The 15,947-nt window shown below is 42.8% G+C and overlaps 1 protein-coding gene across 1 annotated transcript; it reads left to right on the top strand.

The window, feature by feature from the left end:
* Positions 1–2,284: 2,284 nt before the first annotated feature.
* Positions 2,285–15,038, top strand: galnt12 (UDP-N-acetyl-alpha-D-galactosamine:polypeptide N-acetylgalactosaminyltransferase 12). Its single transcript, XM_075449370.1, has 10 exons — positions 2,285–3,228; positions 3,456–3,625; positions 4,791–4,980; positions 5,211–5,396; positions 5,520–5,637; positions 6,112–6,288; positions 8,239–8,370; positions 9,460–9,573; positions 10,948–11,103; positions 11,826–15,038. The coding sequence occupies exons 1-10, from the start codon at positions 2,873–2,875 to the stop codon at positions 11,961–11,963; spliced, it is 1,737 nt and encodes a 578-aa protein (XP_075305485.1). The 5' UTR covers positions 2,285–2,872; the 3' UTR covers positions 11,964–15,038.
* The last annotated feature ends 909 nt before the right edge of the window (positions 15,039–15,947 follow it).

Genomic DNA, 15,947 nt, shown 5'->3' with positions numbered 1-15,947 from the left:
GTGAAGCGTACAAGGCCGCAAAACCGGAAGCATCCCCAGCAAAAGAGGAAGGAAAAAAGAGGAATATTCATTGATTTACTCAGATGGTACGGTTTATTTCAATTTAGCCGCAGATGACATGCACACAACGCCGCACGGATCTATACTTGCATTTATCATCGTGATGCAGACAAGGGAACACCGCACGCCGAGTCAATCTTCCCCACCTTCTGTACTTGTTTCGTCTTCCTGCTGCCCTCTGCTGCTTTTGCTTTCTCTGCTCCCTTTCAAACCAAAAAAAATCCATAGCACTTGCCGTTTTTAATGTAGCCAATGAACCGGCACCTTGTGCCACTTTTAGACAAAACAGTAGGTCAGCAGTAATGCCCTTTAATGTATCTACTTGAACACTACAGGACCTACAAAGGAGGAGACAACGAGTCGATCATTTGTAGATCACGTGATTCACATCCCCTGAAGCTTAAGGTCACTTAATGACAGCCTGGCGGTGTTTTTGCTTCATTCAACTTTTTTTGTAGGTGAATTAGTCACGTGGAAGCTTTCAGACAGGGCGTCCCTCGGGTTAGGCTGATTGTGCCTTTTGTGTTTCTGTTTCAAAGACAGACTTCTGAGAAGAGACACCCACGAAAGTTGCACAGTCTGAGGTGAAGAAAGCGAACCCATCATTTTTTTAATACTGTGTCAGAGAGACTGATGGGGATTCAAATGAGCAGAGCTCCGTCATCTTGTGTTTAAAAAGAATGTTTTAAATGTTGAAAACAGAACTCTGTGGAAAGGTTGTGCAACACTACATATTAAAACGGCAGATGCAGAGTAAAATTTGAGCATCTAAGCCATGTTTATGCTTATGTTTGGACGATACTCACGATAGATGGTGGCCAATGCGCTGGAATGTTGTGTGTTTTTATTCAGGGAACCTGAAAAACACAACGAAGGAAAGGTCATGCAGACATCCAGACACAAAAATATATCATTTTGTTTGTTTTATTCAATCATTTAGAACGTCAGATATACTCCCATCAAAGCCTGATGTCCCTAACGCAACAATGAAGAGGTCAAATCTTTTTTTTATCTTTGCGTGAAGCATTCAACAGCCCTGAAGTGAAACCAGAGAGAACATAACTTAGTCCAAAGGTGCAGGTCACCACTGCTTTATTATTTTCCTGTCACCAAATATTTGTTGCATGGAAAATGTGATCCATCATCCTGTCCTGAAATGAAAACGCCCTCATGCATCCACATTAATACACTGTTTTTGGCAGATGTGACAGGCCCAGTCGAGCGTGGCACATAACGACACGTCAGCGGCCGACTCCTTGCCTTCCCGTGTCTCTTTGTAGTTTTTAGTATATGGGTGCTCGATCAAACAGTACGCCACTCAAATTACCTTCTGGCCTCGAATGATCGCCTTAATTATTTACCATTTTAATTTGCTCAAACATACATTTTGTGTCAGATTTCAGCTTTGGTGTCAATAGTTTTCATATCAGTTTCATCTGAGTGACAACTGGCCTAGTATATGAAATAAAACCTCCAAGGTGAATGATTTCGAGGCGTGTCCCGGGTTTCCCAGGGTAACCCAAAGGTAACCGTGATAAGTTTGGACATGAGCTTTTCAGGGGTTTTGGTATAAATATCCTTACCAGAGGCCGGGGGTCATGTTAATAACAGGTAACACACATTTGGAATCGAATAATATTAATCAGGCGAGTGAAAATTGATCGACTTCGACAACGATGCGACATTCGGAAAGAGTAATCAAAGTAAAAAGTTGATCTCAGCAACGACCAATGGGCATTTAATTTGTCCCGTTTAACAGATTTACCTGCCAACAGGGCTGCGATAAACGACGAAACTGTTAAACCGGATATTACCCACCAGATTAATAGCATTTCTAGTCATTTGTGGTTCAAATATGATCGAATTGTGTGCCATCATACAAATTATGCATATTCTGTGGCTATCCTTGAACCAAATGTAACAATATGTATCTTTATAAAGTAAAGGGCTACTTGATCGGGAAATCACATACAGAGAAACTGAAATAATCAAAAAACGCGTAAAGTCATTGTTTTAAGTAAAGATTCATATTAGGTGCGCCCTAACCTACCTTTCGTCTTATTTTCATTCCTTTCAATTAAAAAAAACAAACATTATATGTAGCGCGATGCATGTTTGCCGACTTTTATTTTGATATTCAACAACCGGAAATAGAGGTGCTAGCTCTGTTAGCTTAATAGTTCACTTGAACTTCAGCTCAAATTAGTACCCGAAAAGTAAAGTTTGTTGGTACATGTTTGTAAAGCTTTGTGGAGATGTGCGTGGAAAGTCGTACTGTTGAGTAAGGAAGTAACTGGATACGGACTATTATGCTCAAAATTAGACGATATGAGCATATTTGATAAGGCGTAATCAAAGTACTCAGTTTTCTTCCTCAATTTCCGGAGCTTTATTTGACCCCTATTTATTTCCGTCTGGTACAGATTAAGTAGCTAACCAACCCGGAGAGATAACCATTAGCTAGTCAAATCCGAGTTTGTTAACCTTTTTGACACTTGCTTAGCACACAGTTGGAGAGGGTCCAGCAATAGGAGTGTCTTACCCGATTGCCTCCGAGGAAAAAGTATTTGAGGTTCCGGTTAAGGAGTAATTTAACAGTGACTTCCCTCTCAGTTGGGATTACACAGTGAACGACCACTCTATGCATCCACGGCTCGTAATTTGCTCGAGAGTATGAGGAATAAACTTGAGGTGGTCGAGCAGAAACGCAACGATGCTGTTAAAACCGAAATAATCACTTGGCCAGCATAATTCAGTCGCTGAAAGGCATGAGACGTCGTCCACACTTGGCAGATCCTTGGAAGGAAGGGACATGATGGCAGCACGCGGAAGACGGAATCGACCCAAGTTGCTTCTTTTCCTCGTTGGAGTCACTTTAGTGGGATATGTGATCTTTTTCAGGCACAACTCCGTGGAGGTTAGCGACTCAAATCCACGAGAAGCCCCCGTTGAGCTGGACGTGGGAGATGAACAGCTTAAGAGACCCGTGTACGAGAAGCCTCCCTTGGATTTGAATGCTCTGGGAGAAATAGGGAGACCCGTGAAACTGAATCTGAACGAAGAGGAGAAAAGAAAAGAGGAGGAAAGTCTCAAGAAGCACCAGATTAACATATATGTCAGTGACAAAGTGTCACTGCACCGCAGGCTGCCAGAAAGATGGAACCCACTGTAAGCAACTATTTTAGTGATGCCAACCATTACACTTGAAAAGCACTTATAGTGAGAACGTTTAGTGGGGATTAATAGAGTTGGGATACCACAGCGATGTTATAACTTAATTTAGTACATGCTACTGGGTTGATGTGGCTCTCCAAATAGTACTAGTGAGGTATTAGCCCCCTTACTATTTATTATCATGACCCATTGTGTTCACGATCTCCTTTTTCTCATCTTAGTTGCAGAGAGCTGAAGTACGACTACAGGACTTTACCAACAACCTCTGTGGTCATCGCCTTCTACAACGAGGCCTGGTCCACCCTGCTGAGGACAGTCCACAGCGTGCTGGAGACGTCCCCAGACGTGCTGCTCAAAGAGGTGGTGCTGGTGGACGACTACAGTGACAGAGGTAGAGGCACAGTCGGCGAGGAGAATGCACACGCCGGAGACGGACGTGTGCTGGAATGCAGGCTGTTTGACAGTTCTGAAAGAGAGAGGTCGTTAGAGATACTCGTATGGGAGCACACTGGCAGATTGGTTTGTCAGCTGGGTCGCGGGAGGTGGAGAGAGTGGCAAAAAGGGAGCTCAAATAGAGACACTGGAAGCTAGTATCAAATGTAAAACTGATAGGAGGAAAACGGAAATGTTGTCTTGTAGATATCAAGATAGTCCATATCGACATCAATGTTTTCTTAAGAATGCGTATGCAGAACCGGAGATAATCTTGAAGTGAAAGTTGATTGCATTGCTGGTATAATGGAATGCCACGCATCTTTGTTATCCTGTCGTATATATATAACATGGAAAATGAAAGAGAATTGCATTCCCTGGCCTGTTTTCAATTAACTCAAACAGGATTTAATCTCGAGGATATCCTTTTCTTCTGTTTGGCATCAGTTCCAGAACGTGCTCCACACAGGAGTGTAAACGTTTTTTTTAAGGGAGGGGTTCTCAAACCGTTTGGATCGTAAACCTATAAATGACACAATACCTGCCTCACCCAGATACTGGTTGCACATAGTCAACATGTCACTCCTCAACAGTTCAACACCAAAGAAGGATGTTAATGACTGTTTCTTTTTAAGGCAGTAAACAAGGATATGTTCTCAATCGGTGTCTAGAGACATGCAGACATGTACATATACATTAAACCATTACAATATACATTAATATAATACTCAATATTTCACAATAAAAGCTATAAAACATTTGATATTTTGATGAAATGTTGAGCAAAAATCTTTTTCTTTTTTTTTTTTTTTTTACCTCTCCAAAAATCAACAAAGGAGCTGCAAATATTATCAAGCCCACTGAGGGTGTGTGGACCACCAGCTTCGGAGTTAATTGTGTATTACATTTGCTTGAACACTCGCCTTTGTTTGCAAGCGTTACCTGCTGAATAAAAGCAGCATCAGATTAGAGTTTTTCTGCTGTGCTTGATCTTCATTTATTCGTCTAACATTAGACGCAATGTTTGGAAAGAAACCCGATCTCAGTACAGTTATGCTTGTCATGCAGATAACAGATTTTTTTTTCTATGTTTTGTTTTGGCTCATCTGTTTGATTTCCCGAAGCTCACCTGAAGGAGCCATTGGAGAAGTACCTCTCAGGTTTGAGGAAGGTGCGTCTGATCCGGGCTACAAAGAGGGAGGGGCTGGTGCGGGCCCGGCTGCTCGGGGCTTCCATTACCACCGGCGATGTGCTCACATTCCTTGATTGCCACTGCGAATGCCACGAGGGTTGGTTAGAGCCCCTGCTCCACAGGTGAGAAAACAGACTCCTTTTTCCCGGTGCGGCTTTAAGAAAGGATTTTGCGTTCAGCTGTCACAGAGCAAAACGTTGACGCTCTATCGGCCGGCTGTTCTGTAGCTGACTCAGATCCTGTGGCTCCAATAATCGCTGTCTTCGGTGCAAGTGCAGCACAAGTACAAATGTCTTTGTAAACCCCCCCCCAAGCCTCCCCGTCAACAGCTTTTCTTCCCTTTCTCCACAAGGATCAAAGAGGAGCCGATGGCTGTGGTGTGTCCCGTCATTGACGTGATAGACTGGAACACCTTCGAGTACTTGGGCAACTCTGGTGAACCTCAGATTGGGGGGTTTGACTGGCGGCTGGTCTTTACCTGGCATTCTGTCCCAGAACATGAGCAGAAACGCCGTCGCTCGCCCACTGACGTCATCAGGTGCGTTTGCAGGACTCTTCAGAAAAAGAGACTGGAGTTAGATACGGCATGAAATCCTGGACTGACATATGTCTTTCAACAGGTTAGTGACATTATGGTGTGATCTGTTGTCTTTTTCTTTAGGTCTCCTACTATGGCAGGTGGTTTGTTTTCTGTGAGCAAGAGCTATTTCCATTACCTGGGGACATATGACACAGGGATGGAGGTGTGGGGAGGAGAGAACCTGGAATTCTCTTTCAGGGTAACAAATCCTTCTTATATTAATTGTGTATGCAGAGCGTCATGTAATTAAATGTATTCTGCGAAGTTTATGTGTTTAGGCACATTCAGCACGCTGTGTCCAAACTGCTTTTAGCACCAAGCCGACTACTCACAACATACAGCACAAAACAACACATTCACGTCTGGTTTAAATTCCCCAACAACCATGTGGCGATTTCCTCTGCAAATCACAGTGAAAGCATTGTGTCAACACAGCCAGTGAAAACAGGCTCAAGAGTGTAATACCTCAATTACAAAAAAAGAATTTGAACATCCTTTTTTTTCTACAATTACTGCAGTGTTCCCCCCAAGGGAAGGAACCAAAAACGTGTCTCTCTAAAAACAAAACAGCCTTTCTGTTTCTAAGCTCCTCCACAAGACGTGTGCGTTGTGCTTTCCTGATTGAGTCACTGCTAACCAAATCCTCGTGGTGGGGTGGTTTGATGTCTCTTAGATTTGGCAATGTGGGGGCAGCTTGGAGGTCCACCCGTGCTCCCACGTGGGTCACGTGTTTCCCAAAAAGGCTCCTTACTCCCGGGGAAAAGCGTTGGCAAACAGCGTGAGGGCGGCTGAGGTCTGGATGGATGAATACAAGGAGGTCTACTACCATCGCAACCCCCATGCACGACTGGTGAGTCCTGCGCAGGCGATGTGAGCGGTGCTTGAGTGGTATCAAACACAGCTACAATGATGGTTTGAGAGGGCTTTGGAGCCAATGTATTGTGATGTATTGTGAAGGCAGCATTTTCCTTTTTTTTTTTTTTTTGCAGCTACACAAAACTCTATATCACCGATGGATAAACTCTAGTCCCCCCACGCACGCATTCAAATAATTCCGTGTGCCCTTTCCTCTCAGAAATGACACACACGCTCGCACGGCGCGCTCTCGCTGTGGCGTAAAAGCTGCCCTGATTAAGTGACTCTCGGGATACGTGAGCGGCAGACACTCGAGGTGACAGGGGTGTTAGGGCATTCCGGTGTGTGATTACCACCTTCCCGTGTCACTTGGATCCAGTGGGTGTCACCCACCTGTCCTTGACAGGGTGAGATCAGTGCTAACTCATGGGGTGTCCTGCCTTTGTGTGTGTGCATGCACAGGCAAGAGTGTGACAGTGTAGTTAAGAGGAGAAGCTCTCCAAGCACAGATCAGGTGGCGCTCATCTCCCTGAGAGGAGGAGGCCTCGCCAAAAAGGTAATGCGCTACAACCTCCAACCAGGCACAGCTGCCAATCTTCTTTTTTGCCTTACATGTAGGCAGGTATGGATTTTTCTGTAAGTAGTTTTTCAAAAATAGTTCCATTTATTTCTTATCATTTATTTTCCTTATTTCTTGCATTTTCTTGCGTCTGTTTCTGATATTTTGATTCAGAATTTGTAGATTTTCTCTGAATAAGATCAGCGAGACGTAGGTAGATTGAGGTTTTACCTGCCTAAGTTTGATCTCCACCTTCGGCCTTAATGTGGTTCCAAACTTTTGATTCAGATAACTTGAGTTGGTCTTATACATTCATGGCTCACTTTCAACTGGTCTATTCTATGTCGCCGTGGCATCCTACAACACAGTCCCCTTTGGTCCCCCGCAGAGCAAAAAATGGCGTGGCGTCCTTTTCTTTTTCTTTACAATTCTTTGTTGAGCAGAATAAAACCGAAGCAAAGTGATTCGTTATGTTACAGCGTAAACATTTCAGGAATGAGATCGACAAAAGGCCCGGGTCTGGAAACATCTGTAAGAAGGCTTGATACTTTTTTTTTGTTTTTGCATTGAATTTTTACTAGCTTTGACCTCACTGGGCCGTTCCCACCACATTGGCTTCTTGTTGCCTCTTTAGGTTGTGTTCTGTGAGCCCACATCAGCCTTTGCTCCTCTTTTGAGACTTGTACTTGTCCTTCATTTACATCTCATCGACTCAACATGCTGAAGTGGGTTGCACGGCTGCACCGGCGCTTGTTGTCCTCTGATCGGCAACGCTGGTGTTTGCCAGTGATAAAAGACCCCTTCCTATTCGAATCTGTCTCATGGCCACTAAACTGATGAAAAGCCAATTAGAGCTGTGTTTGGGCAAACCACCAACATCCATCATCCTGCTGCGCTTCTAAGCCCTTCTTCCAGCAATGAAGGAGTGGCGAGCATATGTTCACCGGCAAAGCAAAGTGATCGTAATCAGCTAATCTTGGTCAGTGTGATACTGTGTTTGTGTGTAACTCTATATGCATAAATGTTGACAATAGCATGGACTGTACACACACAGTCCACTGTACGATTCCCAGATACCACAGATCCTCCTGCTCTTGTTTAACAAGGATTTCGGAGCGGTTCACTCTTCAAAGGCCTGATTGTTTGAGGGTTTGTTATGTTTTGACAGGTATTATGATTTCATACATGCATCGAGCAATTACAGATGGTGCCGGTGTATACCCTTGCAGTGCAGCGCTATGCTAAGAACACGTGCAGTCTGACACAGCAGCTTTCTTGTTATGATCATCATGCAATATGCATATACGTTATCTTTGATCTACGCTTCGCAGAGGCAGAGAAGTAAAGCTAAAACATTAAAGTGGAACTGTCACTTTTGGTTTTTAGGAGGCCTTTGGAGATGTGACGGAGCGAAAGAGGCTTCGAGAGAATCTGGGCTGTAAGAGCTTCAACTGGTATCTGGATAATATTTACCCGGAAATCTACGTGCCACACGATCGGCCAGGCATGTTTGGAATGGTAAGAATTCTTTAAACCATTCGAAAGTGTTGTGATGAACTGTTAGGCACCAGTTACATTTAACTACAAAATAATAACGATAATGATGAAGGTATGCGCTTCATTTAAAGGCGAAATAGCACAAATACACACTACAGCAGCTATTTTTTTTTCTTCCAGATAGCTACACTTCTTTTCAGGCTGATCATTTTCAGCTCAACTCCCCTCTGCCCCTCTCTTCCTCAGGGTCTGCCTCTTTTGAGATCTGTGTTGCTTAATAACCCCTGGGCCATGTTATTCCGGTATGAGAGAGCATACAATAAATAGTCGGAAAACTTAAGACCGCACAACTATTCTCAGATGCTTAATTTCCCTCATCTGCAGTTTGACCATGGGCAGCTGGTAGGCTGCTGATCCCTCTTTTTGGCACAGTCTCTACAAGAGTCATGTGATGAACTGCCCAAAGTTTAAAAATGCTCACCACAGAACATAATGGCTGCTAGTTGGTTGATAAGAAAAATAGTCATAATTCCTCCGTCACTTATTGGTTGCCAGTTGGCAGTCAAATCACCTTGTCAGGATAGAAAACATTAAACAAAGTACCCACAGAGCATTATTGACTCGTTTATTTATGATGTTAAGTGTGCTATTTAACTAGTGATGAGATTTGATGTTAATATCAAACCAAAAAGCAAGAACAAAATAAGATTGTATCCTCCCATTTCCAAGGTACAACGTACGCAGGATCGTCTGAAGTTCGGTGGAATTAGTGAGGAAATGAGCTGGATAACCTTGTTAAGTGTTTAGAGTTTCTCTGGAGGTCTGAATGGCCTTCTGAATGACACATTTTCAGAAATATCGGGCCCAAAACTAGCTGCCAGCGGCCTGTCTTTCTGAGTTTTTGAGTTATTAGTGACTTCAGACACCCAAACATATGACCTCAACCACAAAGATCGAGTGATTTTTATTTTTATTTTTATTTTTTATTTTTTTCTTCTTTTTTTTCTTTTCCCTCCATCATTTGTCCCCTTTAAAGAACGTTTTATCACCCTTGAATTATTTTCCTTGATTAGCTTCAAATTATTCATTGGTTTGACTGCTATTTGCAAGCTGAAAAACAGGGGCAAGACCAACTACTGCTTTGACTACAACCCTGTAGACGACCACATGCTGGTGGGCCAAAGGGTCATCCTCTACCCATGTCACGGCATGGGTCAGAACCAGGTAAGGAACATCCGCTTTTCAGGCCATAAGCCATGAAATTTACTTACGTTGTCATTCAAAAGGTCACCTGCACTTTAGTTTGTTGTTGACTTCTTCTTTCTCCACCAGGGAAGAGAGCTCTGCTGATATAAGCTTAGTGAAGTAGTTCATTTGGATGCTAAACCTACCTTGCATGCCAGTTGGGTTTGATTGGTGGTTGATTTGGTCCCGTGCTTAAAAAAAAAAGAAGTAAAGAAATCACACCGTTGACATGTAAACCAAAGGGCTAGTTGGTTATTACACTGTTAATAAAATGGATATCGAGAGTGCTTTAAGGCATGCCTAAACCTTTTTCTTAGTTTGAAATTTAACTGTGGCTGCAGCTGACATCAACACACAATCCTAAGACACACATCGCCCCTCTTAGTACAGATGTAGTTTATAAATCTCTGTCTTGTACGCACTCTGAAACAGGGCAAGTTCTGTGCCCTCGTTTACTTTTACAACCCGTATATAAGTTTAATTTCAAACCTTTAATCCTTTAATTCGGTCGCATGATTCTGTACCTGCATGTTTTTTTTTTTTAGCAGTTGCATAAAATGGTTCTCGATAAGGTAGTCCCTATAGGTCTGAACACATTTACTTGTCGGCTTTGTGTTTATTCTGCCTCCTTCTCTGAACCATTTCATGTCTTTTTAACATTAGAACAGACCCTCCCTCCCTCTTCCTCGTCACGAGTAGCTGCCGTAACCCTACTCTTTTATGAGAGACGGATTTTTGGTAGTGCCTTCACAAACCCAGGAATAATGCACTCGACTATCTATCCCAGGTTGCCAAACACGTTGGCTCCATTGAACCAAGGGCAGAGCGCATTTTCCCAATTCTGTTTCCTCTGTGATCGTCGGCAAGCCGGGGGACATTGTGAAATTTAACATCGGTACTCCAGAACCCCTCTGTGGATGCACACTGATGTCATCTTTGCAGAAAATGGATTCTACAGAGTGCTGTGCTGTCTGCCTTATGGGAGTGCTCTGCATGCTGTTGAATCACAATTTACATTCTTAGACTGCAAACAAACAGGCACATACACCATCTCTATGTACACTGTGCTTGCTTCTCACTGCCTCTTTTCTGACTCATACACATACATTCAGGCACACACACACACACACACACATGCATGCACGGTGACTAAGATGACATTCTGGTGTAAATGTAAGACGACAAAAATGAAACACAAAGTCTGTTTGAATTAGCCGAAGTGAAAAATAATGAACCTTCGGGGAAAGGCAATTTTTTCTTTTTTTTTCTTTTAGGTTCCATTTACCTTTTTATCTTTGAAACGGCGCAATTTGTACGACAGACAAGCCCCAACCGCTGTCTTCTTTCTGTCAGTTCTTTGAATACTCGGTGGATGGTGAGATCTGCTACAACACAAGGGATCCCGCCGGATGCATCGTGGGTGACAGCATCAGTACCTACTTGACTGTTCAGCTGTGCAAAAAAAGGGGACAGCCCGTACCCACAGATCAGAAGTTTGTCTTCCGAAAGGTAATATATAAAGTACAGTTTGTCAGCGATGCATGTTTACTTAGCCTTTGCTTTCTCTATTTTTTTTTTTTTTTAAATACTAATTTCAGCTAAAGAGCAATATGGTGGCAGGGAAACTGTGGTGCGAGTGGAAGTTTTAGGATCTCTTTTCTGGGAAAGAAAAAGGTGTAATGTAATTATTGCGTTAATGATGGCGATTAGAAATGACTGTGCAGTCAGCGCCGTCGTTACTTTACAAATTCATTCTGAAAAAAGATTGTAAAACTCATTTGTTAAAAGTGGTCTGAAGCAGAGAGGAATTCTCTGAAGCGACTTCAGCCCGGCCACCTTTCTGAGAGCACCCCGCAGCGCTGGGGAGCCGGTTTAGTGCCGATGTCAGCAGCACAACCACGCCATCTAAATGTAAATGGATCCGAAAAAGATTGCGTAAATGTAAGCAGAGTGTAAGAGGCAGAAGAGCGGAGAATTGGAGAATAAACGGAGCAAAAACAGAACGAGAATGGAGTGAATGTGCAAAAGGAAACGGTGGCTTGGTGTGGAGATCGACGAGGTTATCTGCAAAGAAGACTGCTTGTGTCCTTCTGTTTTGTTCCCTTTTACATGAAATGCTAAAAAACTCAGCTTGGAACTACTTGTTGGAAATACGAATGCTTAGGAAGGGGGATGACTATCGTGTTTCACCTCTGAAATATGCTTATTGTGTCGTTGATGTTTCCCTACAGGATGGGAGTCTGTTCCATGTCCAGAGCCAGAAGTGTGTTCAAGCAGTGGACAAGACGGACAACGGAACGCCGGCCCCGTCGCTCCAACCCTGCTCTGACAGCCTCCACCAAAAGTGGTTCTTTGAGGAGAGAATGTAACGGGATGAAATTGAGATATGCATATGTGAAACACCTTCTTTTTTTTTTTTTTTTATCCAAAGCACCATATTCTCAAGAGGTTTGCGAGCTTATTTATTTGCAAAATGTTTTTTTTTTTTTTTTTTTTTTTAATATGTTTGCCTTGCTCTGAAAGGAGCCCAAATGAGGAGGCCTCTGCGCTTCTCTTCCTACCTTAAACTTCTGCACATTTTTCGTGCAGCAGCTGGACCAACAGGAAATGATCCCGACGATGTCTTATCCTTTGAAGCACTTTGCTTGAAGAAGCACAGCACGTGGGAACGTGCGTCATTTTTCTAACGCTTGAGAATAAGTGATAATCTACATGTGCTGGCATTTTCTCCTGTTTTCCCATTTCTCCACCCCACTGCCATTGAAGTCCTTTCTGACATAGATCATTTCAGCTCTCTGAAATGATCTATGTTAGAAAGACAGTGCTGCATAACTCTTATCATCTGTTATTTGATATTCACATCTTCTCCTGTAGAGGGGGCCAGCGCTCCTCCCTGTTTAGATCCTTTCTTTGATCACCTTCTCTATTTGTCATGAGAAAGGGTGACAAGTCTTCAGCAGAAACTCTCTCAGAAAGCTGCGAGTGATTGATTCCTCTTTTCTACCAGTGGATTATCACAAAGCCATGTGTTACCGTGCACTAATGTCAGTGCCTAAATCCTCTAAACTACTGATTACAGGAGAAATGTTTGTCTGTTCTGCTTTGGACGAAGTCAATTTCCAAATTTAACTGCTTGAAATGGAATGGGTCATTTTGCAAGCTTTTGTAGTATCTTTTCTAACTTTTTCAACTGTTTCAACTATGTGTGATTTCGTTGTCCTTTTTTTTTTTTTTTTTTTTTTTTTTACAAGCAGGTAAAAATGACTCGATTGTAACCACATTTCATGGATTAGTCTCACGAATGAGCTGGGTTTATTTTAGGTTCTGTGTTACTGGGTTGTTTCAAAGCTCCATGACAAACGTTAGCCTCTGATTAACGGCAGTTTATGTAGTTTATGCTGGTAGGTACAACTGAATACACTAAAACAACAATAATGGTTCTCGCTCCTCATCTTATTTGTCTACTTGAAGCCAAGAAAGTGCCTGATATATAAAAAAAATTAATATTTTGTAACATGGTAATAAAACCAAGAGGAACATCTTACTTAATGTATATCCTGTGCCTCAGTGAGACAGAAAGAACAGTAGTTAAGGGGCTAACAAAGTATCCAGACTATATCGCACGGGATCTTTACCTTGAGAGAATATGTTTAACTCTGGTGGGTTGTAGTGATTTGTGTGCGCTGCTTCAGTTGTCATCTGTCACAATCAGACGGCTTTCAGATCCATCCGAACTGGAGTCTTGGTTACTTGTGTGGCTGTCCCTCAGGCTATGCAGAGGAGCAGACAGTTGCTGGTGTCTCCAGAGTGCTGGGATGTTCTTGGATGTACTGGGATGCCAGATGGCTTACTGATAGATTTTCTGGACCTTTCCCAGCCCTTCATTGCCTCTTATTTCCTCTCTGTGTCAATGGTGCGCTCGTCTAATCTCCACCGATGAGCAGTTGTACACGCGAGGAACAGAAGTCGGCGAGAGCACATTTTTTGACAGCACAATCAGATAATGGAGGCGAATGAATGAAGCAATTTGTGCCCCTTTCCTTACCGTTAACCTTCACATGCTGCTGGCCCATCAGTCTTGAGAGTTTTGTCAGGAATTGATGTTCGGGCGCCATCGTGCTGAAATGGATTTTTGCTATTGATTCAAATATCCTCAATACGATAAGTGGAGAAATTTTTCTAGTACAATAGCTGGGACTTGAGCAGAATGAGAACACCTTTATTTGCCAAATGTAATGAATGGATAGCAATGTGTGATGCTGTTGCCGGGAGATGATAACTCCTGAATGTATGAGCTCACATTCTGCACCCCCAAAGAGACCTCACTGAATTCTGTATTTGCCATTATGCACATACATTTAAGGATTTATTGCACTGTGCAGCGCTTTGGAAGACAGTACCATTAGATAGCTGTATTACGTTGGATGGAAGCGGAGAATCAGTTCCAAGTTTATTGAAATATAGACATAAATACTGGGCTTCAGATCCCAGTAGTCCCATCGTTTTTTTTGTTAGGATTATGAGTAGTACATTGGACCAAATGACCGGTGGGGATTAATTATTTCATAACGAGAAGGAGCATATCTGTCTCATGACTGTATGAAGTGTTCTAAGGCTTAAAGGGGCTATTAAATTTGACTGATCGTGGTCTTAATTGTAAACGCACTACATGCTTGGCTTGAAACAAGTTTCCTGAATTAATGGCCGCCAGCAATCTTACATCCTCTCGTTCTCTTAGCTTCCTGTAAAGTAAGACTTCGCGGTCTTCCACCAGTAAGCTGATTTACCAAGATCAGCCTAAAACTGCCCATTTAGAGAGCTTTTCTGGTTTGATGCGTTGAACACTTGGAAGAAGGACGGCTGTCATTTCCCACCAGTTTATCCCCTGAGCCTGTGCACTTAGGAAATATTTGATCTTGTCATTAAAAAGCGTTATTTATTGTCGCCACGTTGCGATATATTTTCTAACCACGCCCTGGCCTTAAAAAGCATTTTTTCTATGGCATTATTTTGCGTGCTAATTTGATATGGTGCACATTTTAGCGGTGAATTTGAAATTTTGCCAGTCGAGGGGGCATATCTCTGCATCAGTTCCTGCAGGGCTTTTGTATGACCAGACCTGTGTTTTTAAACCAGAATCTATTAAAGCACTGTAAACTTTAGAGTTAACTGACCGTACTGTGCCTTGTGATACTGTTTTACAGCAGCACGTACATATTTTTTTCTTCTAATTGTTATGGCAAAACTTCACGGTGGAGATGGTTTTATTACTTTTTCAAGTTGTAAACATGTACAGACGATAATGCCAGATGAAAACCAGCTGTCCGATGTGTGAATGTTGTCTGTCACTCTAGTGTTCTTACATTGTGACGAGGAACGTAGAAGAACGTCCTCAGCATTGTTTTTGTCTGTTTGCTGGATCAAATAAAAATGACTTTGTTTCATGTCAGCGAACCCCTTGTTGCTGTCGTCAAGTTCCGACTTAAGATGAAAAACGTGAGATGCGTTCAGGGAATGCCATTCATTTCTAGCGTTTTTGAAATTTGCGTCGGCTCTGAAAACACGTGAAGTAAGTAGCAAACTAAAGATATTTTTCATCTCAGTTTCTGCCGTTGTTATCAATTAAACTGTGACTCATCCGAATCCGCGATGATTAAAACAGGCAATCACCCACGTTTAACTGCTGGAGACGTGAATCAAGATGCACGGAGGATAATGAGAGAAGAAAAGGGATGTGGGTGGGTGGAGGGGGAGGGGGGAGGGGGAGGCAAGTTTTTCAACCATATCTGATTGGATTGGTCACCAGCTGCTGAGTGAGATGTTGCTCCGGAGCCAAGTTTCTCTGTTTGCTCCGGTGCTGACACTCGGCCTTGCAGTCTTTACTCACCAGTGGTGCTCTGCTGTTTCCTCGTGTGGGCTAAGCCTTTGTGTCAGGATAAAGGAGATGTCTTGTATGAAATATAACATACAAAACTTACCCTGCCATTGTATTAGTCAAAGTAAAAAAATCTTAACGAGTGCCTGTCAAGTGTAGCACACTGCCAGAAATGATAGCAAAGAACATTTGTACCCTACTGAAGACGCCGCATGCGGTTTCTCTGGTTTCTGCTGGTTTCTCTCTCCCACAGGTGATGTGCTCTGATGCGAAAACACGCCAGAACCCCTCACATTGTGACAAATGCTTCCTAGACACTGCTCAGGAAGCTTCCGCTTAGGAAAATGAGATGCACTGCAGAAATCTGCGATGCTGCTGTCTCCTGCACTGTCTTATCCTCATCCTATGTGGATGTGTTTTTCCAAAACATGCAGGGGAAAAAAAAAAAAACCTTTTAAAACAGTCAGCAAAGGCATCC

Source organism: Odontesthes bonariensis, chromosome 18 (genome assembly GCF_027942865.1).
Source record: "Odontesthes bonariensis isolate fOdoBon6 chromosome 18, fOdoBon6.hap1, whole genome shotgun sequence".
Classification (NCBI taxonomy): Eukaryota; Metazoa; Chordata; class Actinopteri; order Atheriniformes; family Atherinopsidae; genus Odontesthes; species Odontesthes bonariensis.
The sequence above is the reverse complement of the archived record's forward strand: the minus strand, read 5'-3'. Positions and strand labels throughout refer to the sequence as shown.